Below are 17211 nucleotides of genomic sequence, written 5' to 3' on the forward strand. Positions count from 1 at the left end.
TACACGATAGACTGACTTGGCAAGCATGAGAATTGGGGGATTTGTTTTTGAAATTGCCTTGCTTTCTCATTTTATTTTAAGTAATGAACTTGATACAGATTCCATATTGATATTAATAAAAACAAAGAATTGTACAAGGCTACACAAATGAAAGGGGGAAAGTGCCACGGGCTAGACAGAACAGTGTTATTCTTTTGTTTTTTTAATTCAAACTGTTGCTTGCAATCACTGTAATCAGTTATTGGAGTTTTCCAAAATGCTTTTACATGTTGAAGTTTGCGTATGCACTGCCTTGCATATTGACCCTGTGGCAAGTCATTTTGTGTTGTATTTTATTTTTCTTTGATGTTTAGTCTCCCCTGTCCATCCTGGCACTGGTTTGCTTTTCACTTACTGTATTTACATTGTCCATCAGTGGGAGACGGGGTTTGCAATCACTTCTGCTCCTCTCTGTCCTCTGTGTCTATTATGCCATTTATCCTCTCTGTCCTCTTTATCGTGTCTATTCGGCCTTCTATCCTCTGTCTTCTCTATCCTGTGTTCTCTATCCTGTGTTCTCTATCCTGTCTTCTCTGTCCTGTCTTCTCTGTCCTGTCTTCTCTGTCCTGTCTTCTCTGTCCTGTCTTCTCTGTCCTGTCTTCTCTGTCCTGTCCTCTCTGGCCTGTCCTCTCTGGCCTGTCCTCTCTATCCTGTCCTGTCCTCTATCCTGTCCTCTATCCTGTCCTCTATCCTGTCCTCTATCCTGTCCTCCATATCCTGTCCTCCATATCCTGTCCTCTATATCCTGTCCTCTATATCCTGTCCTCTATATCCTGTCCCCTATATCCTGTCCTCTATATCCTGTCCTCTATATCCTGTCCTCTATATCCTGTCCTCTATATCCTGTCCTCTATATCCTGTCCTCTATATCCTGTCCTCTATATCCTGTCCTCTATATCCTGTCCTCTATATCCTGTCCTCTATATCCTGTCCTCTATATCCTGTCCTCTATATCCTGTCCTCTATATCCTGTCCTCTATATCCTGTCCTCTATATCCTGTCCTCTATATCCTGTCCTCTATATCCTGTCCCCTATATCCTGTCCTCTATATCCTGTCCTCTATATCCTGTCCTCTATATCCTGTCCTCTATATCCTGTCCTCTATATCCTGTCCTCTATATCCTGTCCTCTATATCCTGTCCTCTATATCCTGTCCTCTATATCCTGTCCTCTATATCCTGTCCTCTATATCCTGTCCTCTATATCCTGTCCTCTATATCCTGTCCTCTATATCCTGTCCTCTATATCCTGTCCTCTATATCCTGTCCTCTATATCCTGTCCTCTATATCCTGTCCTCTATATCCTGTCCTCTATATCCTGTCCTCTATATCCTGTCCTCTATATCCTGTCCTCTATATCCTGTCCTCTATATCCTGTCCTCTATATCCTGTCCTCTATATCCTGTCCTCTATATCCTGTCCTCTATATCCTGTCCTCTATATCCTGTCCTCTATATCCTGTCCTCTATATCCTGTCCTCTATATCCTGTCCTCTATATCCTGTCCTCTGTATCCTGTCCTCTGTATCCTGTCCTCTGTATCCTGTCCTCTGTATCCTGTCCTCTGTATCCTGTCCTCTGTATCCTGTCCTCTGTATCCTGTCCTCTGTATCCTGTCCTCTGTATCCTGTCCTCTGTATCCTGTCCTCTGTATCCTGTCCTCTGTATCCTGTCCTCTGTATCCTGTCCTCTGTATCCTGTCCTCTGTATCCTGTCCTCTGTATCCTGTCCTCTGTATCCTGTCCTCTGTATCCTGTCCTCTGTATCCTGTCCTCTGTATCCTGTCCTCTGTATCCTGTCCTCTGTATCCTGTCCTCTGTATCCTGTCCTCTGTATCCTGTCCTCTGTATCCTGTCCTCTGTATCCTGTCCTCTGTATCCTGTCCTCTGTATCCTGTCCTCTGTATCCTGTCCTCTGTATCCTGTCCTCTGTATCCTGTCCTCTGTATCCTGTCCTCTGTATCCTGTCCTCTGTATCCTGTCCTCTGTATCCTGTCCTCTGTATCCTGTCCTCTGTATCCTGTCCTCTGTATCCTGTCCTCTGTATCCTGTCCTCTGTATCCTGTCCTCTGTATCCTGTCCTCTGTATCCTGTCCTCTGTATCCTGTCCTCTGTATCCTGTCCTCTGTATCCTGTCCTCTGTATCCTGTCCTCTGTATCCTGTCCTCTGTATCCTGTCCTCTGTATCCTGTCCTCTGTATCCTGTCCTCTGTATCCTGTCCTCTGTATCCTGTCCTCTGTATCCTGTCCTCTGTATCCTGTCCTCTGTATCCTGTCCTCTGTATCCTGTCCTCTGTATCCTGTCCTCTGTATCCTGTCCTCTGTATCCTGTCCTCTGTATCCTGTCCTCTGTATCCTGTCCTCTGTATCCTGTCCTCTGTATCCTGTCCTCTGTATCCTGTCCTCTGTATCCTGTCCTCTATATCCTGTCCTCTATATCCTGTCCTCTATATCCTGTCCTCTATATCCTGTCCTCTATATCCTGTCCTCTATATCCTGTCCTCTATATCCTGTCCTCTATATCCTGTCCTCTATATCCTGTCCTCTATATCCTGTCCTCTATATCCTGTCCTCTATATCCTGTCCTCTATATCCTGTCCTCTGTATCCTGTCCTCTGTATCCTGTCCTCTGTATCCTGTCCTCTGTATCCTGTCCTCTGTATCCTGTCCTCTGTATCCTGTCCTCTGTATCCTGTCCTCTGTATCCTGTCCTCTGTATCCTGTCCTCTGTATCCTGTCCTCTGTATCCTGTCCTCTGTATCCTGTCCTCTGTATCCTGTCCTCTGTATCCTGTCCTCTGTATCCTGTCCTCTGTATCCTGTCCTCTGTATCCTGTCCTCTGTATCCTGTCCTCTGTATCCTGTCCTCTGTATCCTGTCCTCTGTATCCTGTCCTCTGTATCCTGTCCTCTGTATCCTGTCCTCTGTATCCTGTCCTCTGTATCCTGTCCTCTGTATCCTGTCCTCTGTATCCTGTCCTCTGTATCCTGTCCTCTGTATCCTGTCCTCTGTATCCTGTCCTCTGTATCCTGTCCTCTGTATCCTGTCCTCTGTATCCTGTCCTCTGTATCCTGTCCTCTGTATCCTGTCCTCTGTATCCTGTCCTCTGTATCCTGTCCTCTGTATCCTGTCCTCTGTATCCTGTCCTCTGTATCCTGTCCTCTGTATCCTGTCCTCTGTATCCTGTCCTCTGTATCCTGTCCTCTGTATCCTGTCCTCTGTATCCTGTCCTCTGTATCCTGTCCTCTGTATCCTGTCCTCTGTATCCTGTCCTCTGTATCCTGTCCTCTGTATCCTGTCCTCTGTATCCTGTCCTCTGTATCCTGTCCTCTGTATCCTGTCCTCTGTATCCTGTCCTCTGTATCCTGTCCTCTGTATCCTGTCCTCTGTATCCTGTCCTCTATATCCTGTCCTCTATATCCTGTCCTCTATATCCTGTCCTCTATATCCTGTCCTCTATATCCTGTCCTCTATATCCTGTCCTCTATATCCTGTCCTCTATATCCTGTCCTCTATATCCTGTCCTCTATATCCTGTCCTCTATATCCTGTCCTCTATATCCTGTCCTCTATATCCTGTCCTCTATATCCTGTCCTCTATATCCTGTCCTCTATATCCTGTCCTCTATATCCTGTCCTCTATATCCTGTCCTCTATATCCTGTCCTCTATATCCTGTCCTCTATATCCTGTCCTCTATATCCTGTCCTCTATATCCTGTCCTCTGTATCCTGTCCTCTGTATCCTGTCCTCTGTATCCTGTCCTCTGTATCCTGTCCTCTGTATCCTGTCCTCTGTATCCTGTCTTCTGTATCCTGTCCTCTGTATCCTGTCCTCTGTATCCTGTCCTCTGTATCCTGTCCTCTGTATCCTGTCCTCTGTATCCTGTCCTCTGTATCCTGTCCTCTGTATCCTGTCCTCTGTATCCTGTCCTCTGTATCCTGTCCTCTGTATCCTGTCCTCTGTATCCTGTCCTCTGTATCCTGTCCTCTGTATCCTGTCCTCTGTATCCTGTCCTCTGTATCCTGTCCTCTGTATCCTGTCCTCTGTATCCTGTCCTCTGTATCCTGTCCTCTGTATCCTGTCCTCTGTATCCTGTCCTCTGTATCCTGTCCTCTGTATCCTGTCCTCTGTATCCTGTCCTCTGTATCCTGTCCTCTGTATCCTGTCCTCTGTATCCTGTCCTCTGTATCCTGTCCTCTGTATCCTGTCCTCTGTATCCTGTCCTCTGTATCCTGTCCTCTGTATCCTGTCCTCTGTATCCTGTCCTCTGTATCCTGTCCTCTGTATCCTGTCCTCTGTATCCTGTCCTCTGTATCCTGTCCTCTGTATCCTGTCCTCTGTATCCTGTCCTCTGTATCCTGTCCTCTGTATCCTGTCCTCTGTATCCTGTCCTCTGTATCCTGTCCTCTGTATCCTGTCCTCTGTATCCTGTCCTCTGTATCCTGTCCTCTGTATCCTGTCCTCTGTATCCTGTCCTCTGTATCCTGTCCTCTGTATCCTGTCCTCTGTATCCTGTCCTCTGTATCCTGTCCTCTGTATCCTGTCCTCTGTATCCTGTCCTCTGTATCCTGTCCTCTGTATCCTGTCCTCTGTATCCTGTCCTCTGTATCCTGTCCTCTGTATCCTGTCCTCTGTATCCTGTCCTCTGTATCCTGTCCTCTGTATCCTGTCCTCTGTATCCTGTCCTCTGTATCCTGTCCTCTGTATCCTGTCCTCTGTATCCTGTCCTCTGTATCCTGTCCTCTGTATCCTGTCCTCTGTATCCTGTCCTCTGTATCCTGTCCTCTGTATCCTGTCCTCTGTATCCTGTCCTCTGTATCCTGTCCTCTGTATCCTGTCCTCTGTATCCTGTCCTCTATATCCTGTCCTCTATATCCTGTCCTCTATATCCTGTCCTCTATATCCTGTCCTCTATATCCTGTCCTCTATATCCTGTCCTCTATATCCTGTCCTCTATATCCTGTCCTCTATATCCTGTCCTCTATATCCTGTCCTCTATATCCTGTCCTCTATATCCTGTCCTCTATATCCTGTCCTCTATATCCTGTCCTCTATATCCTGTCCTCTATATCCTGTCCTCTATATCCTGTCCTCTATATCCTGTCCTCTATATCCTGTCCTCTGTATCCTGTCCTCTGTATCCTGTCCTCTGTATCCTGTCCTCTGTATCCTGTCCTCTGTATCCTGTCCTCTGTATCCTGTCCTCTGTATCCTGTCCTCTGTATCCTGTCCTCTGTATCCTGTCCTCTGTATCCTGTCCTCTGTATCCTGTCCTCTGTATCCTGTCCTCTGTATCCTGTCCTCTGTATCCTGTCCTCTGTATCCTGTCCTCTGTATCCTGTCCTCTGTATCCTGTCCTCTGTATCCTGTCCTCTGTATCCTGTCCTCTGTATCCTGTCCTCTGTATCCTGTCCTCTGTATCCTGTCCTCTGTATCCTGTCCTCTGTATCCTGTCCTCTGTATCCTGTCCTCTGTATCCTGTCCTCTGTATCCTGTCCTCTGTATCCTGTCCTCTGTATCCTGTCCTCTGTATCCTGTCCTCTGTATCCTGTCCTCTGTATCCTGTCCTCTGTATCCTGTCCTCTATATCCTGTCCTCTATATCCTGTCCTCTATATCCTGTCCTCTATATCCTGTCCTCTATATCCTGTCCTCTATATCCTGTCCTCTATATCCTGTCCTCTATATCCTGTCCTCTATATCCTGTCCTCTATATCCTGTCCTCTATATCCTGTCCTCTATATCCTGTCCTCTATATCCTGTCCTCTATATCCTGTCCTCTATATCCTGTCCTCTATATCCTGTCCTCTGTATCCTGTCCTCTGTATCCTGTCCTCTGTATCCTGTCCTCTGTATCCTGTCCTCTGTATCCTGTCCTCTGTATCCTGTCCTCTGTATCCTGTCCTCTGTATCCTGTCCTCTATATCCTGTCCTCTATATCCTGTCCTCTATATCCTGTCCTCTATATCCTGTCCTCTATATCCTGTCCTCTATATCCTGTCCTCTATATCCTGTCCTCTATATCCTGTCCTCTATATCCTGTCCTCTATATCCTGTCCTCTATATCCTGTCCTCTATATCCTGTCCTCTATATCCTGTCCTCTATATCCTGTCCTCTATATCCTGTCCTCTATATCCTGTCCTCTATATCCTGTCCTCTATATCCTGTCCTCTATATCCTGTCCTCTATATCCTGTCCTCTATATCCTGTCCTCTGTATCCTGTCCTCTGTATCCTGTCCTCTGTATCCTGTCCTCTGTATCCTGTCCTCTGTATCCTGTCCTCTGTATCCTGTCCTCTGTATCCTGTCCTCTGTATCCTGTCCTCTGTATCCTGTCCTCTGTATCCTGTCCTCTGTATCCTGTCCTCTATATCCTGTCCTCTATATCCTGTCCTCTATATCCTGTCCTCTATATCCTGTCCTCTATATCCTGTCCTCTATATCCTGTCCTCTATATCCTGTCCTCTATATCCTGTCCTCTATATCCTGTCCTCTATATCCTGTCCTCTATATCCTGTCCTCTATATCCTGTCCTCTATATCCTGTCCTCTATATCCTGTCCTCTATATCCTGTCCTCTATATCCTGTCCTCTATATCCTGTCCTCTATATCCTGTCCTCTATATCCTGTCCTCTGTATCCTGTCCTCTGTATCCTGTCCTCTGTATCCTGTCCTCTGTATCCTGTCCTCTGTATCCTGTCCTCTGTATCCTGTCCTCTGTATCCTGTCCTCTATATCCTGTCCTCTATATCCTGTCCTCTATATCCTGTCCTCTATATCCTGTCCTCTATATCCTGTCCTCTATATCCTGTCCTCTATATCCTGTCCTCTATATCCTGTCCTCTATATCCTGTCCTCTATATCCTGTCCTCTATATCCTGTCCTCTATATCCTGTCCTCTATATCCTGTCCTCTATATCCTGTCCTCTATATCCTGTCCTCTATATCCTGTCCTCTATATCCTGTCCTCTATATCCTGTCCTCTATATCCTGTCCTCTATATCCTGTCCTCTATATCCTGTCCTCTATATCCTGTCCTCTATATCCTGTCCTCTATATCCTGTCCTCTGTATCCTGTCCTCTGTATCCTGTCCTCTGTATCCTGTCCTCTGTATCCTGTCCTCTGTATCCTGTCCTCTGTATCCTGTCCTCTGTATCCTGTCCTCTATATCCTGTCCTCTATATCCTGTCCTCTATATCCTGTCCTCTATATCCTGTCCTCTATATCCTGTCCTCTATATCCTGTCCTCTATATCCTGTCCTCTATATCCTGTCCTCTATATCCTGTCCTCTATATCCTGTCCTCTATATCCTGTCCTCTATATCCTGTCCTCTATATCCTGTCCTCTCTATCCTCTCCTGTCCCCTCCTCTCTGTCCTGTCCTCTCCTCTCTGTCCTGTTCTCTATCCTGTCCTCTCTATCCTGTGCTCTCTGTCCTTTCCTCTCCATCCTGTCCTCTCCTCTCCATCCTGTCCTCTCCTCTCCATCCTGTCCTCTCCTCTCTATCCTGTCCTCTCTATCCTGTCCTCTCCTCTCTATCCTGTCCTCTCCTCTCTATCCTGTCCTCTCTGTCCTGTCTTCTCTGTCCTGTCTTCTCTGTCCTGTCCTCTCTGTCCTCTCTGCCTGGTGTTGGCTTAGCGGTTAGGGTGCCGGCTTGGGAGATCCTGGGTTCGAAATCCCGGTCGATCGCTGAATTAACACCAGGGGGGTTGACTCAGCCTGTCATCCTTCCGAGGTCGGCAAATTGAGTACCAGCTTGCTGGGATGAATGATCACGGTGTGTACCCCGGTTTAGAATAGGTGCATTGTATACCTGCGCATCGTAACAGCCGACCAAGGGTTGGCGGCAGGAAGGGCATCCGGCCATAAAAACATTGCCTCAAACAGGGAACCATGATTGTCATGGGGCCCGCAAGGCTAACCCCCACTCTAGCGGGGAAAATATCCTTAAAACGATCATTCATTCATTCATTCATTCTGTCTTGTCCTCTCTGTCCTTTCCTCTCTGTCCTTTCCTCTCTGTCCTTTCCTCTCTGTCCTTTCCTCTCTGTCCTTTCCTCTCTGTCCTGTCCTCTCTGTTCTGTCTTGTTTACCCTGTCCTCTGTCCTCTCTGTCTTGTCTTATCTGGCCTGTCCTCTCTATCCTGTCTTATCTGTCCTGTCTTCTCTGTCCTGTCTTCTCTGTCCTGTCTTCTCTGTCCTGTCTTCTCTGTCCTGTCTTCTCTGTCCTGTCTTCTCTGTCCTGTCTTCTCTGTCCTGTCTTCTCTGTCCTGTCCTCTCTTTCCTGTCCTCTCTGTCTTGTCCTCTCTGTCCTTTCCTCTCTGTCCTTTCCTCTCTGTCCTTTCCTCTCTGTCCTTTCCTCTCTGTCCTTTCCTCTCTGTCCTTTCCTCTCTGTCCTTTCCTCTCTGTCCTTTCCTCTGTCCTTTCCTCTCTGTCCTTTCCTCTCTGTCCTTTCCTCTCTGTCCTTTCCTCTCTGTCCTTTCCTCTCTGTCCTTTCCTCTCTGTCCTTTCCTCTCTGTCCTGTCCTCTCTGTCCTGTCCTCTCTGTCCTGTCCTCTCTGTCCTGTCCTCTCTGTCCTGTCCTCTCTGTCCTGTCCTCTCTGTCCTGTCTTATCTGGCCTGTCCTCTCTATCCTGTCTTTTCTGTCCTGTCTTTTTTTTTTTTTTTTTTTTTTTTGTATACTGAATCGAGCTCGTGAAAGCTCATAGAGCTCGTGAAAGACCTAACATTTATTTCACAAACAAATCAACCAGACAAACAAAATATACAAAAAGAGGGAGCGGAAGACAAGATGGGGAGAGAAGGGGAAGCACACAACCACAACATTTGAGAGCAGGGAGAAGTGTGGGAGGGAGAGGGCTTGGGGGCAGGAGGTGTGGGAAGGGGGGGGGGGGGGGTGGGAGAAGTATAAAACACAAGGGGACCGAAATTAGCGGGGGTAGAAAAGATCAAGGTTTTGGATGGGGGAGGATAAGAGATGGTGGTGAACAGCTGTTTTAAAGACCTGGAGGGTGGAGTGGGATTGAAGAGAGTGAGGGAGTTTGTTCCAGAGGCGGGAGAAAAGAGGAATGAAGGAGTGAAGGTGAGCAGAAAGTCTTGATTTTGGCAGTTTAACCATAAGAGGGTTGCAGGCAGATCTTGTGCGACCTGTAGGAATATTTGGGGGACAGAGCCCAGAGAGGGCTGGGGGGGCAAGGCCAGAGAGGAGTCGGTAGAAGACGGAAAGACCACCAACCTGCCTGCGGTGAGTGAGTGAAAGGCCCTTGGAGTTAGCTTCATCGCGGGAGATTCCAATGATTCTGAACGCTTTGGTTTCAACAGCGTGAAGATGGGCTAGGTGTGAGGCAGGAGCACCAGACCAGAGGGGAGAGCAGTATTTCATAGAGCTGCGGATGAAAGCCTTGTATGTGGTGAGGAGCTCAGGTGTGCCAAGGAAGGACTTCGCACGACGGAGGATGCCCAGTCGGCGACTGGCTTTGGAGGCCAGATTTGAAATGTGGTTTTCCCAGGAAAGATCATGGCAAATAGTGAGACCCAAAAGCTTGAGTGACAGAACTTCTTGGAGAGGATTATTCAGAAAGTGGATGGGAGGGTTTTCCAGTCGGTCTTTTCGGAGAGACATCGTAAGAGTGTGAGATTTATCAGGATTGAAAGACATGTTCCATTTGTTTGCCCAGTCTGTGATTTTGTCCAGGTCTGCAGAGAGTGAGGAGGCTGCAGACTGCCGATCTGAGGGATGAGGAATGGAGCGACAGAGAGTAGAGTCGTCAGCAAAGAGATAGAGAGGATTTTAAAGAGAGTCACAGAGATCATTGATGAAGACCAGAAAAAGCACAGGGCCCAGAACACTACCTTGGGGAACTCCAGCCTGAACAGGAAGAGGAGATGAGAGAAACCCATTCAGGGCCACACGTTGACTACGACCAGAGAGGAAGTCCGCCAGCCATGCGTGGAGATTTCCATGGATACCAAAGGAGGAGAGTTTGGTGAGCAGAGCAGGGTGCCAGACCGTATCGAAGGCACGTGAAATGTCAAGGGAGACGGATCTAATTTCCTGTTTGGCGTTGAGGACCTCCATCCATTGTTGAGAAAGCAGAAGCAGCATGTCCAGAGTAGAGTGACCAGGTCTGAAACCAAATTGATGATCAGAGATCAAGCCATTGGAGAAGAGGAAAGATTTCATCTCTGAAGCAATGATGGATTCCATGACTTTGCTGATAATTGGGAGAAGGCTGATTGGTCTGTAGTTGCTGGGATCTGTTTTTGCACCTTTTTTGTGCAAAGCGGTGATGTTGGCTGATTTCCAAGCAGATGGCAGATGACCTTGAGCAAAGGAGAGGGTGAAGAGAACAGAAAGAGGGAGTGAAAGAGCGGAAGCACATGATTTTAGGACCCGTGGGCTGATGCCGTCAGGACCAGTTGCAGAATCAGAGTCGAGGGTTGACAGAAACTTTTCCACCTTGTCAGGAGGAAAGGACAGAGTCCAGGAGCAGCTGGGTCGACTGGGTACGGTGGGTACAGAGAGGGATGGGTTTGGGACACAAGATTTAGAGGCAAACACAGAGTTGAGGCATTCAGCTTTTTCACGTGCGGAGTCAGCCGTTAAGCCGTTTGAGGTGAGGGAGGGGATGGAGGGGGAACAAACACCAGAAACAGATTTGACCAGACGCCACCAGGATTTGGAAGAGGGAGACAGATAAGAGAGTTCGGTCTTGAGAACGGTGAGATATTGTTTCCTGGCTCTCCTGAGGGTGGACACACACTTGTTTCGGGCTTTGTGAAAGGAAATGAGATTTCCTTCCGTTGGATTTGCTTTCCAGGAGACGAAAGCAAGTTGTTTCAGGGCAACAGCCTCACCACAAGATTCCGTGTACCATGGACGGGAGGAAGGGTATGACAACTGAAGACGAGATGGGATAAATCTGTGCATGAGAGAGAGCAATTTACTTTGAAAGAATTCCCAGGATGAGTTGATGTCAGAGGCGGTAGAGATGGGAGACCAGTCCAGATGATTGATGGCTGCTTGAAGACCGTGCCAGTTGGCCTGAGTGAAATGCCAGACTCGTCGATGCTGAGGAGGCTCTCTGAGAATGGTCAGAGAGATGTCCACTTTGACAAGCACATGATCAGATGAGCCGATTGGAGCAGAAGAAGAGCAGCAGACATTTTCAGGGAAGTTTGTCATAACCATTTCAGGGAAGTCTTCTCTGTCCTGTCTTCTCTGTCCTGTCCTCTCTGTCCTGTCCTCTCTGGCCTGTCCTCTCTATCCTGTCCTCTCTATCCTGTCCTCTCTGTCCTGTCCTCTATCCTGTCCTCTATCCTGTCCTCTATCCTGTCCTCTATCCTGTCCTCTATCCTGTCCTCTATCCTGTCCTCTATCCTGTCCTCTATCCTGTCCTCTATCCTGTCCTCTATCCTGTCCTCTATATCCTGTCCTCTCTATCCTGTCCTCTCTATCCTGTCCTCTCCTCTCTATCCTGTCCTCTCCTCTCTATCCCGTCCTCTCCTCTCTATCCTGTCCTCTCCTCTCTATCCTGTCCTCTCCTCTCTATCCTGTCCTCTCCTCTCTATCCTGTCCTCTCCTCTCCATGCTGTCCTCCCCTCTCCTCTCTTGTCCTGTCCTCTCCTCTCTATACTGTCCTGTCCTCTCCTCTCTATCCTGTCCTCTCCTCTCTATCCTGTCCTCTCCTCTCTATCCTGTCCTCTCCTCTCTATCCTGGCCTCTCCTCTCTATCCTGTCCTCTCCTCTCTATCCTGTCCTGTCCTCTCCTCTCTATCCTGTCCTGTCCTCTCCTCTCTATCCTGTCCTCTCCTCTCTATCCTGTCCTCTCCTCTCTATCCTGTCCTCTCCTCTCTATCCTGTCCTCTCCTCTCTATCCTGTCCTCTCCTCTCTATCCTGTCCTCTCCTCTCTATCCTGTCCTCTCTATCCTTTCCTCTCTATCCTGTCCTTTCCTCTCTATCCTGTCCTCTCCTCTCTATCCTGTCCTTTCCTCTCCATCCTTTCCTCTCCATCCTGTCCTCTCCTCTCTATCCTGTCCTCTCCTCTCTATCCTGTCCTCTCTGTCCTGTCCTCTCTGTCCTGTCCTCTCTATCCTGTCCTCTCTATCCTGTCCTCTCTATCCTGTCCTCTCTTCTCTAGCCTGTCCTCTCTGTCCTGTCTTCTCTAGCCTGTCCTTTCCTCTCTATCCTGTCCTCTCCTCTCTATCCTGTCCTCTCCTCTCTATCCTGTCCTCTCTATCCTGTCCTCTCTATCCTTTCCTCTCTATCCTGTCCTTTCCTCTCTATCCTGTCCTTTCCTCTCTATCCTGTCCTCTCCTCTCTATCCTGTCCTTTCCTCTCCATCCTTTCCTCTCCATCCTGTCCTCTCCTCTCTATCCTGTCCTTTCCTCTCTAGCCTGTCCTTTCCTCTCTATCCTGTCCTCTCTATCCTGTCCTCTCTATCCTGTCCTCTCTGTCCTGTCTTCTCTAGCCTGTCCTTTCCTCTCTATCCTGTCCTCTCTTCTCTAGCCTGTCCTCTCTAGCCTGTCCTCTCTAGCCTGTCCTCTCTATCCTGTCCTCTCTATCCTGTCCTCTCTATCCTGTCCTCTCTGTCCTGTCTTCTCTAGCCTGTCCTTTCCTCTCTATCCTGTCCTCTCTATCCTGTCCTCTCTATCCTTTGTCGTGTTTATTCTGTCCTCATCACCCATCTGCCGCATGAGACAGAGGTTTTTTAGGGTTTTAAAAAATTGCTTCTGTGTTTATTTATTTACCATTGTGCCTCTTGTTCCAGGCCACAACCTTTTTACCATTTGAGCTTTTGTCATGACATTTTCAAGAAACCTTATTATGAGAATATGGGGAGAGGACTGATTAATAAAGTGGAATTATTTAATATTATTATTATTTTTAAGCTGTTGTTTTCGTCAAGTTTAGTTTGAGTACAAAGCGGACGAAGGTGGCCTTTGCATTTTGGAATGCTTTCTAGTTTGATTAAAAAAAAAATTCCGTCAGTCTCCAATCAAATGCTCGTCTCGTTCCTATGGTATGCAATTTATCATAACGCAAAAATCCATTAGCAAGAATTAGCCGATTGTGAGTCATTACCCTGCGCTCGCAAAGCGAAAAGCGGGGTTAAGCATTCAGTTACGTCCGTACGTGTGCCGAGTGCTGTACGTGTCCGCATTTTAAAAATTCATTTTCTCGGCAACCGTTGGTCTGATTGACATGAAATTTTCACCATAGGAGCGCCTCGTGTATAATATTTTAATGATTATTATGACGTCATTGGTCACGTGGTACAGGCGCCATCTTCGAAAAAACTTCGCACCCCTATCTCTGAAACCACTCCATGGAAAAAATTGAGACCTGGCTCATTGTCAAGTACTCCCCATGGGGAATATGATATGTTAATGATGTCATCGGTGCCTTTGTTATGATGTCATAATTCTACAAATACAACACTTATTCATCCGATCATTATTAAAAAAAAATTCAGCAACTGTTGGTCTGATGGACACGAAATTTTCACCATAGGAGCGCCTCCTCCTTTGAAATATTTTAATGATAATCATGATGTCATAGGTCATGTGGTACAGGTGCCATCTTGGAAAAACCGAAAAACGTTGCACATCTATATCTTCAAAACAGCTGCATGGAAAAAATTTAAACATGGCTCATTGTAAAGAACTCCATATGGGGAATAGGTGTTGTTAACAATGACGTCATTTGTGCCATAATTATGACGTCATAATTCGACAGGGACAACGCTTAGTCTGATCAGTTTGAAATGTATTGAGCGTGATCTATGCAACAATTATATTAGAGAATATAAATTTATGATGTCATCGCTCACGTGGTCTGGCAGCCATATTGGATCAAAGAAAAAAAAATGTTCAAAAACAGAAGAGTTGGCTCGCAATAAGTTGCGCAGGTTAAGTATTCTATGAATACCATCTAGTTGTTCATGTTTTTAGGATTGTTTGTTGTGTTGCGAGCAGATGCGGTGGAAACTTCTGCGGAACACATCGCTATGCCGAAGCGCACAAGTGCGGCTTTGATCACAAGATGTTGGCCCGCCACTTCCTCCGTGAAGCCAATCCAGTTGTTACACCTTTAAAGTTACCAAAGATTTAGTTTTGCCAACTCGACCTACATTTCTGTCACAGGTCGCTCATCTTTCTTGCATTATTGTGCACGGTTTCCGCAGGACTGTTCAAGTGTGATTGCGTGAATGAAAATACCCGAGTTATACAAGAAAGCCAGCTATCGATATGGATAACAGCAGTCTAGTGCATGTAAAAGTCATGTTGGGATTGTGAATTTTTATTTTATTTATTTATTTTTCCACCTTTGTGCCATGAACTATCCAGGTGGCAGACCTTGCTATCGTGTTTGACCCATCCCATCAAGATTCCAGTGACCTTTTCTTGTTTGTGCAATTATACGAGCTTTATTTTGAGGGATAGCTTGAATATTGAAGGCCTTTGTATAACTGAACAGATTGTGATTATCTTCCCCTTATTGTGCCTTGTCCCTGCACTCTGTTGTCACCTGATGTGGAAAATCGAATTGTTAATGTACTTTGTTGATCTTTTATCATTGCTGTGAAATTTCTTTGCAAAATGGAGCCTGAAAAGATCCAAGTAGCATTATCTGGAGAGCATATTAAAATTTGAGGTGTGGGGCCTATTCTTGAACTGTATTCCACTTTTGGTGTCGATGTTTGCAAATGGAAATTATTTTCATATTGTTACAAATATGTTCTGCATAAAAAAGTAATGATTTGTGGTGAATATATCGTCTGACTATTTGGTCCTTAATTACTTGACTTTTGGAAGGATAAAAACACCTAGAAATGAAATCCGGTTTTTTGTCATTACCTGTCAAAACATTGAGATTGGAGGGAAACACCGTCGAATAAAATGTGTTCAACCTCATATCCTGATTATCTCCAGTTACATGTTTTGTATCTTTATTCTCACACTTGTATCTTGACACTTTGTTCCGTCGGCAACCATGATTCCGCATGCAATTTAGTTTCCGGAACGACACTGAATGTAGTTGCACGAAGTGGTTTTATTTGTGGAGGTTATTACATCCGCCACCCCTGGTGGACAGAGGTTGTGGTTTCTTGTTTCTCTTTGAGTAGGATATCTCAAAAAGTTTTGGATGGATTTGGACGAAATTTGGTGGACAGGTTGGGTATATGACGAGGATGAATTGATTCAATTTTGGTAAAGATCCAGATCTGGCCTATCAGTGGGATACAAAATGTAAACTGCTCAGCCTGGTGGAGTATTGCTCTCTACCGAGTACCGTTGTAGTTTTCACCGAAATAAGAATGGTATGAGCTGTTTGCTAATGTGTTGCGAGGTCTATCAGTCTTGAAGATTGTATTGTCTGTGTTCGACGAACCATGCGCACCGTTTTGCGTGTGATATGATTGCTTTTGGTGAACACAAGATTATCATGTTGGGGGAATAGAAGTGGAGCAAAGACATTGGGTGAGTTGGTGGGAGGTTAAGGTTCAACTAAGGTTGCAAATGTTTAGGCTAAGACCAAATCGTCTCAATAGCACGGGCTATTCATTCAACCAACACAGTATGGTCAAATGCCTACCTCCATTTCCATCTGAAAATTTGCATTGAGGTAGTTAGCATATCCAAACAACAAAACTGCATTAATGTCACTAAAAACAATTTTAGCAGTTTGATTTTGTGATGGTAATGCAATTTTGTGATGGTATTAACAAGTGCTTTCACAAAAAGGCAGCTTTGCTGTGCAGATTTAGTTAATCTCTTCTGCAGCTTTCTATATGCTGTTGTCCCTGGTTCGTATTCTTGTGGGAAAGTTGCTTTCAAGCAGATTTTTACCTGCCACATGTCGAAAGTCAACAAAAGCGTGTTGGTGTTGGGGGTCGATTTTTGAAATGTGCATCCATTGGTCGGACAGTTGTGGGACCACACCCACATCTGTTGCTTGACTCCACCCACCATAGCATCGATATGAAATGATACGGCCGCCATCTTGGTTTTCTGGTGGGCCTAACACTTTCGGCCTGTAGGCCTCTCTGATTATATACACTAAATGGGTTTGTTTTGTCAGATTTACATTGGCTTTGTTCTAAAAAATAGCATTACGTAATTTTTGAGTAGCCCCTTGCCTGTACGTGTTAAATGCGCGTTAACCAATCAGCCGTTCCCAGATTTTAAAAGTCAATTCACTCACGCTTTATGGAAAAGTCCCCTACTTTGAATGACCACGTACAGCTTGTTAAGAAGAAAATGTTTATTACCACAGAGATGGTGGGAGACACACACACACACACACACACACACACACACACACACGCACGCACACACACACACACACACACACACACACACACGACAAAACTGAAGTTATAGATACAAAATAAATCCCCTGGTCAGAATCACAATGAATCTTATCTATAAGACTATCTATTCTTATTCATTCACATGGGAACACGAGATAGACACGGCACAAGGTTAATGAGACAGATTAGAGAATGGAAGCTGAACCGTGATTTAATATATTTTATTTATCATTGCCTGAAGTCATCACCATCATCATCATACGAAAATATGCAATTTGGTGTCTGTCTGTCTGACTGACAATTTTTGACTGCGATACATTCGGTCATTACTTATCCAATCCAAGACATCCAATCTCAACCAAACTTGACAGGAAGACTAAGGGTCAGACAATGAAGGTGTTAACGAATTCATTTTCCGCCCTCCACCCCCAATGGGGTTTTCCCCACCAATGGGTTTGCGTGTTGAGGTGTATATCCGTGTTAAGATAGCTTTATTTTGGCGTTTTTCCAAAGACGCTTCTAATAACAAAAGCCGGAAGTGACGAGCGAGAGGAGGGAGTTCACGGTGTGGACGTTGTGGTCAATGAAGGATTGACACGGATTCGGAAGATTTCGGCCATCTTTCCTCATATGCTAAATGTGTTTGTCGCACTAGTCCTCCTACAGTTGTTGGCAGATTACATCTAGACTGGCTCCATGGGATCAGCATGACCCCATTTTAGACAGGTCCATGCCAGGCAGAAATGGCGCCGTTTTCCAGTCAAGGTTTTCTCAGTGGATTTATATACTTTTGATCATACTCTGTCGAATAAGCTTGTGGGCCACCCTGAAATTTGCCTCAAATCCAAGATGGCGGC

At 46.1% G+C, this 17211-nt stretch overlaps 1 protein-coding gene across 3 annotated transcripts in view; it reads left to right on the forward strand.

The window, feature by feature from the left end:
- LOC144891839 (AN1-type zinc finger protein 4-like) overlaps positions 1-14954 on the forward strand; it is a 57359-nt gene extending 42405 nt beyond the window's left edge. For all 3 annotated transcript variants that reach the window (XR_013623238.1, XM_078776638.1, XM_078776639.1), the window contains exon 10: positions 14016-14954. Coding sequence is in view for 2 of the 3 variants with exons in the window: in XM_078776638.1 (XP_078632764.1) it covers positions 14016-14151 (136 nt within the window). In the remaining variant the exon portion in view is untranslated. The remainder of the gene's footprint in view (positions 1-14015) is intronic.
- The last annotated feature ends 2257 nt before the right edge of the window (positions 14955-17211 follow it).

Source organism: Myxine glutinosa, chromosome 4, assembly GCF_964187855.1.
Source record: "Myxine glutinosa chromosome 4, kmMyxGlut1.1, whole genome shotgun sequence".
NCBI classification, from domain to species: Eukaryota; Metazoa; Chordata; class Myxini; order Myxiniformes; family Myxinidae; genus Myxine; species Myxine glutinosa.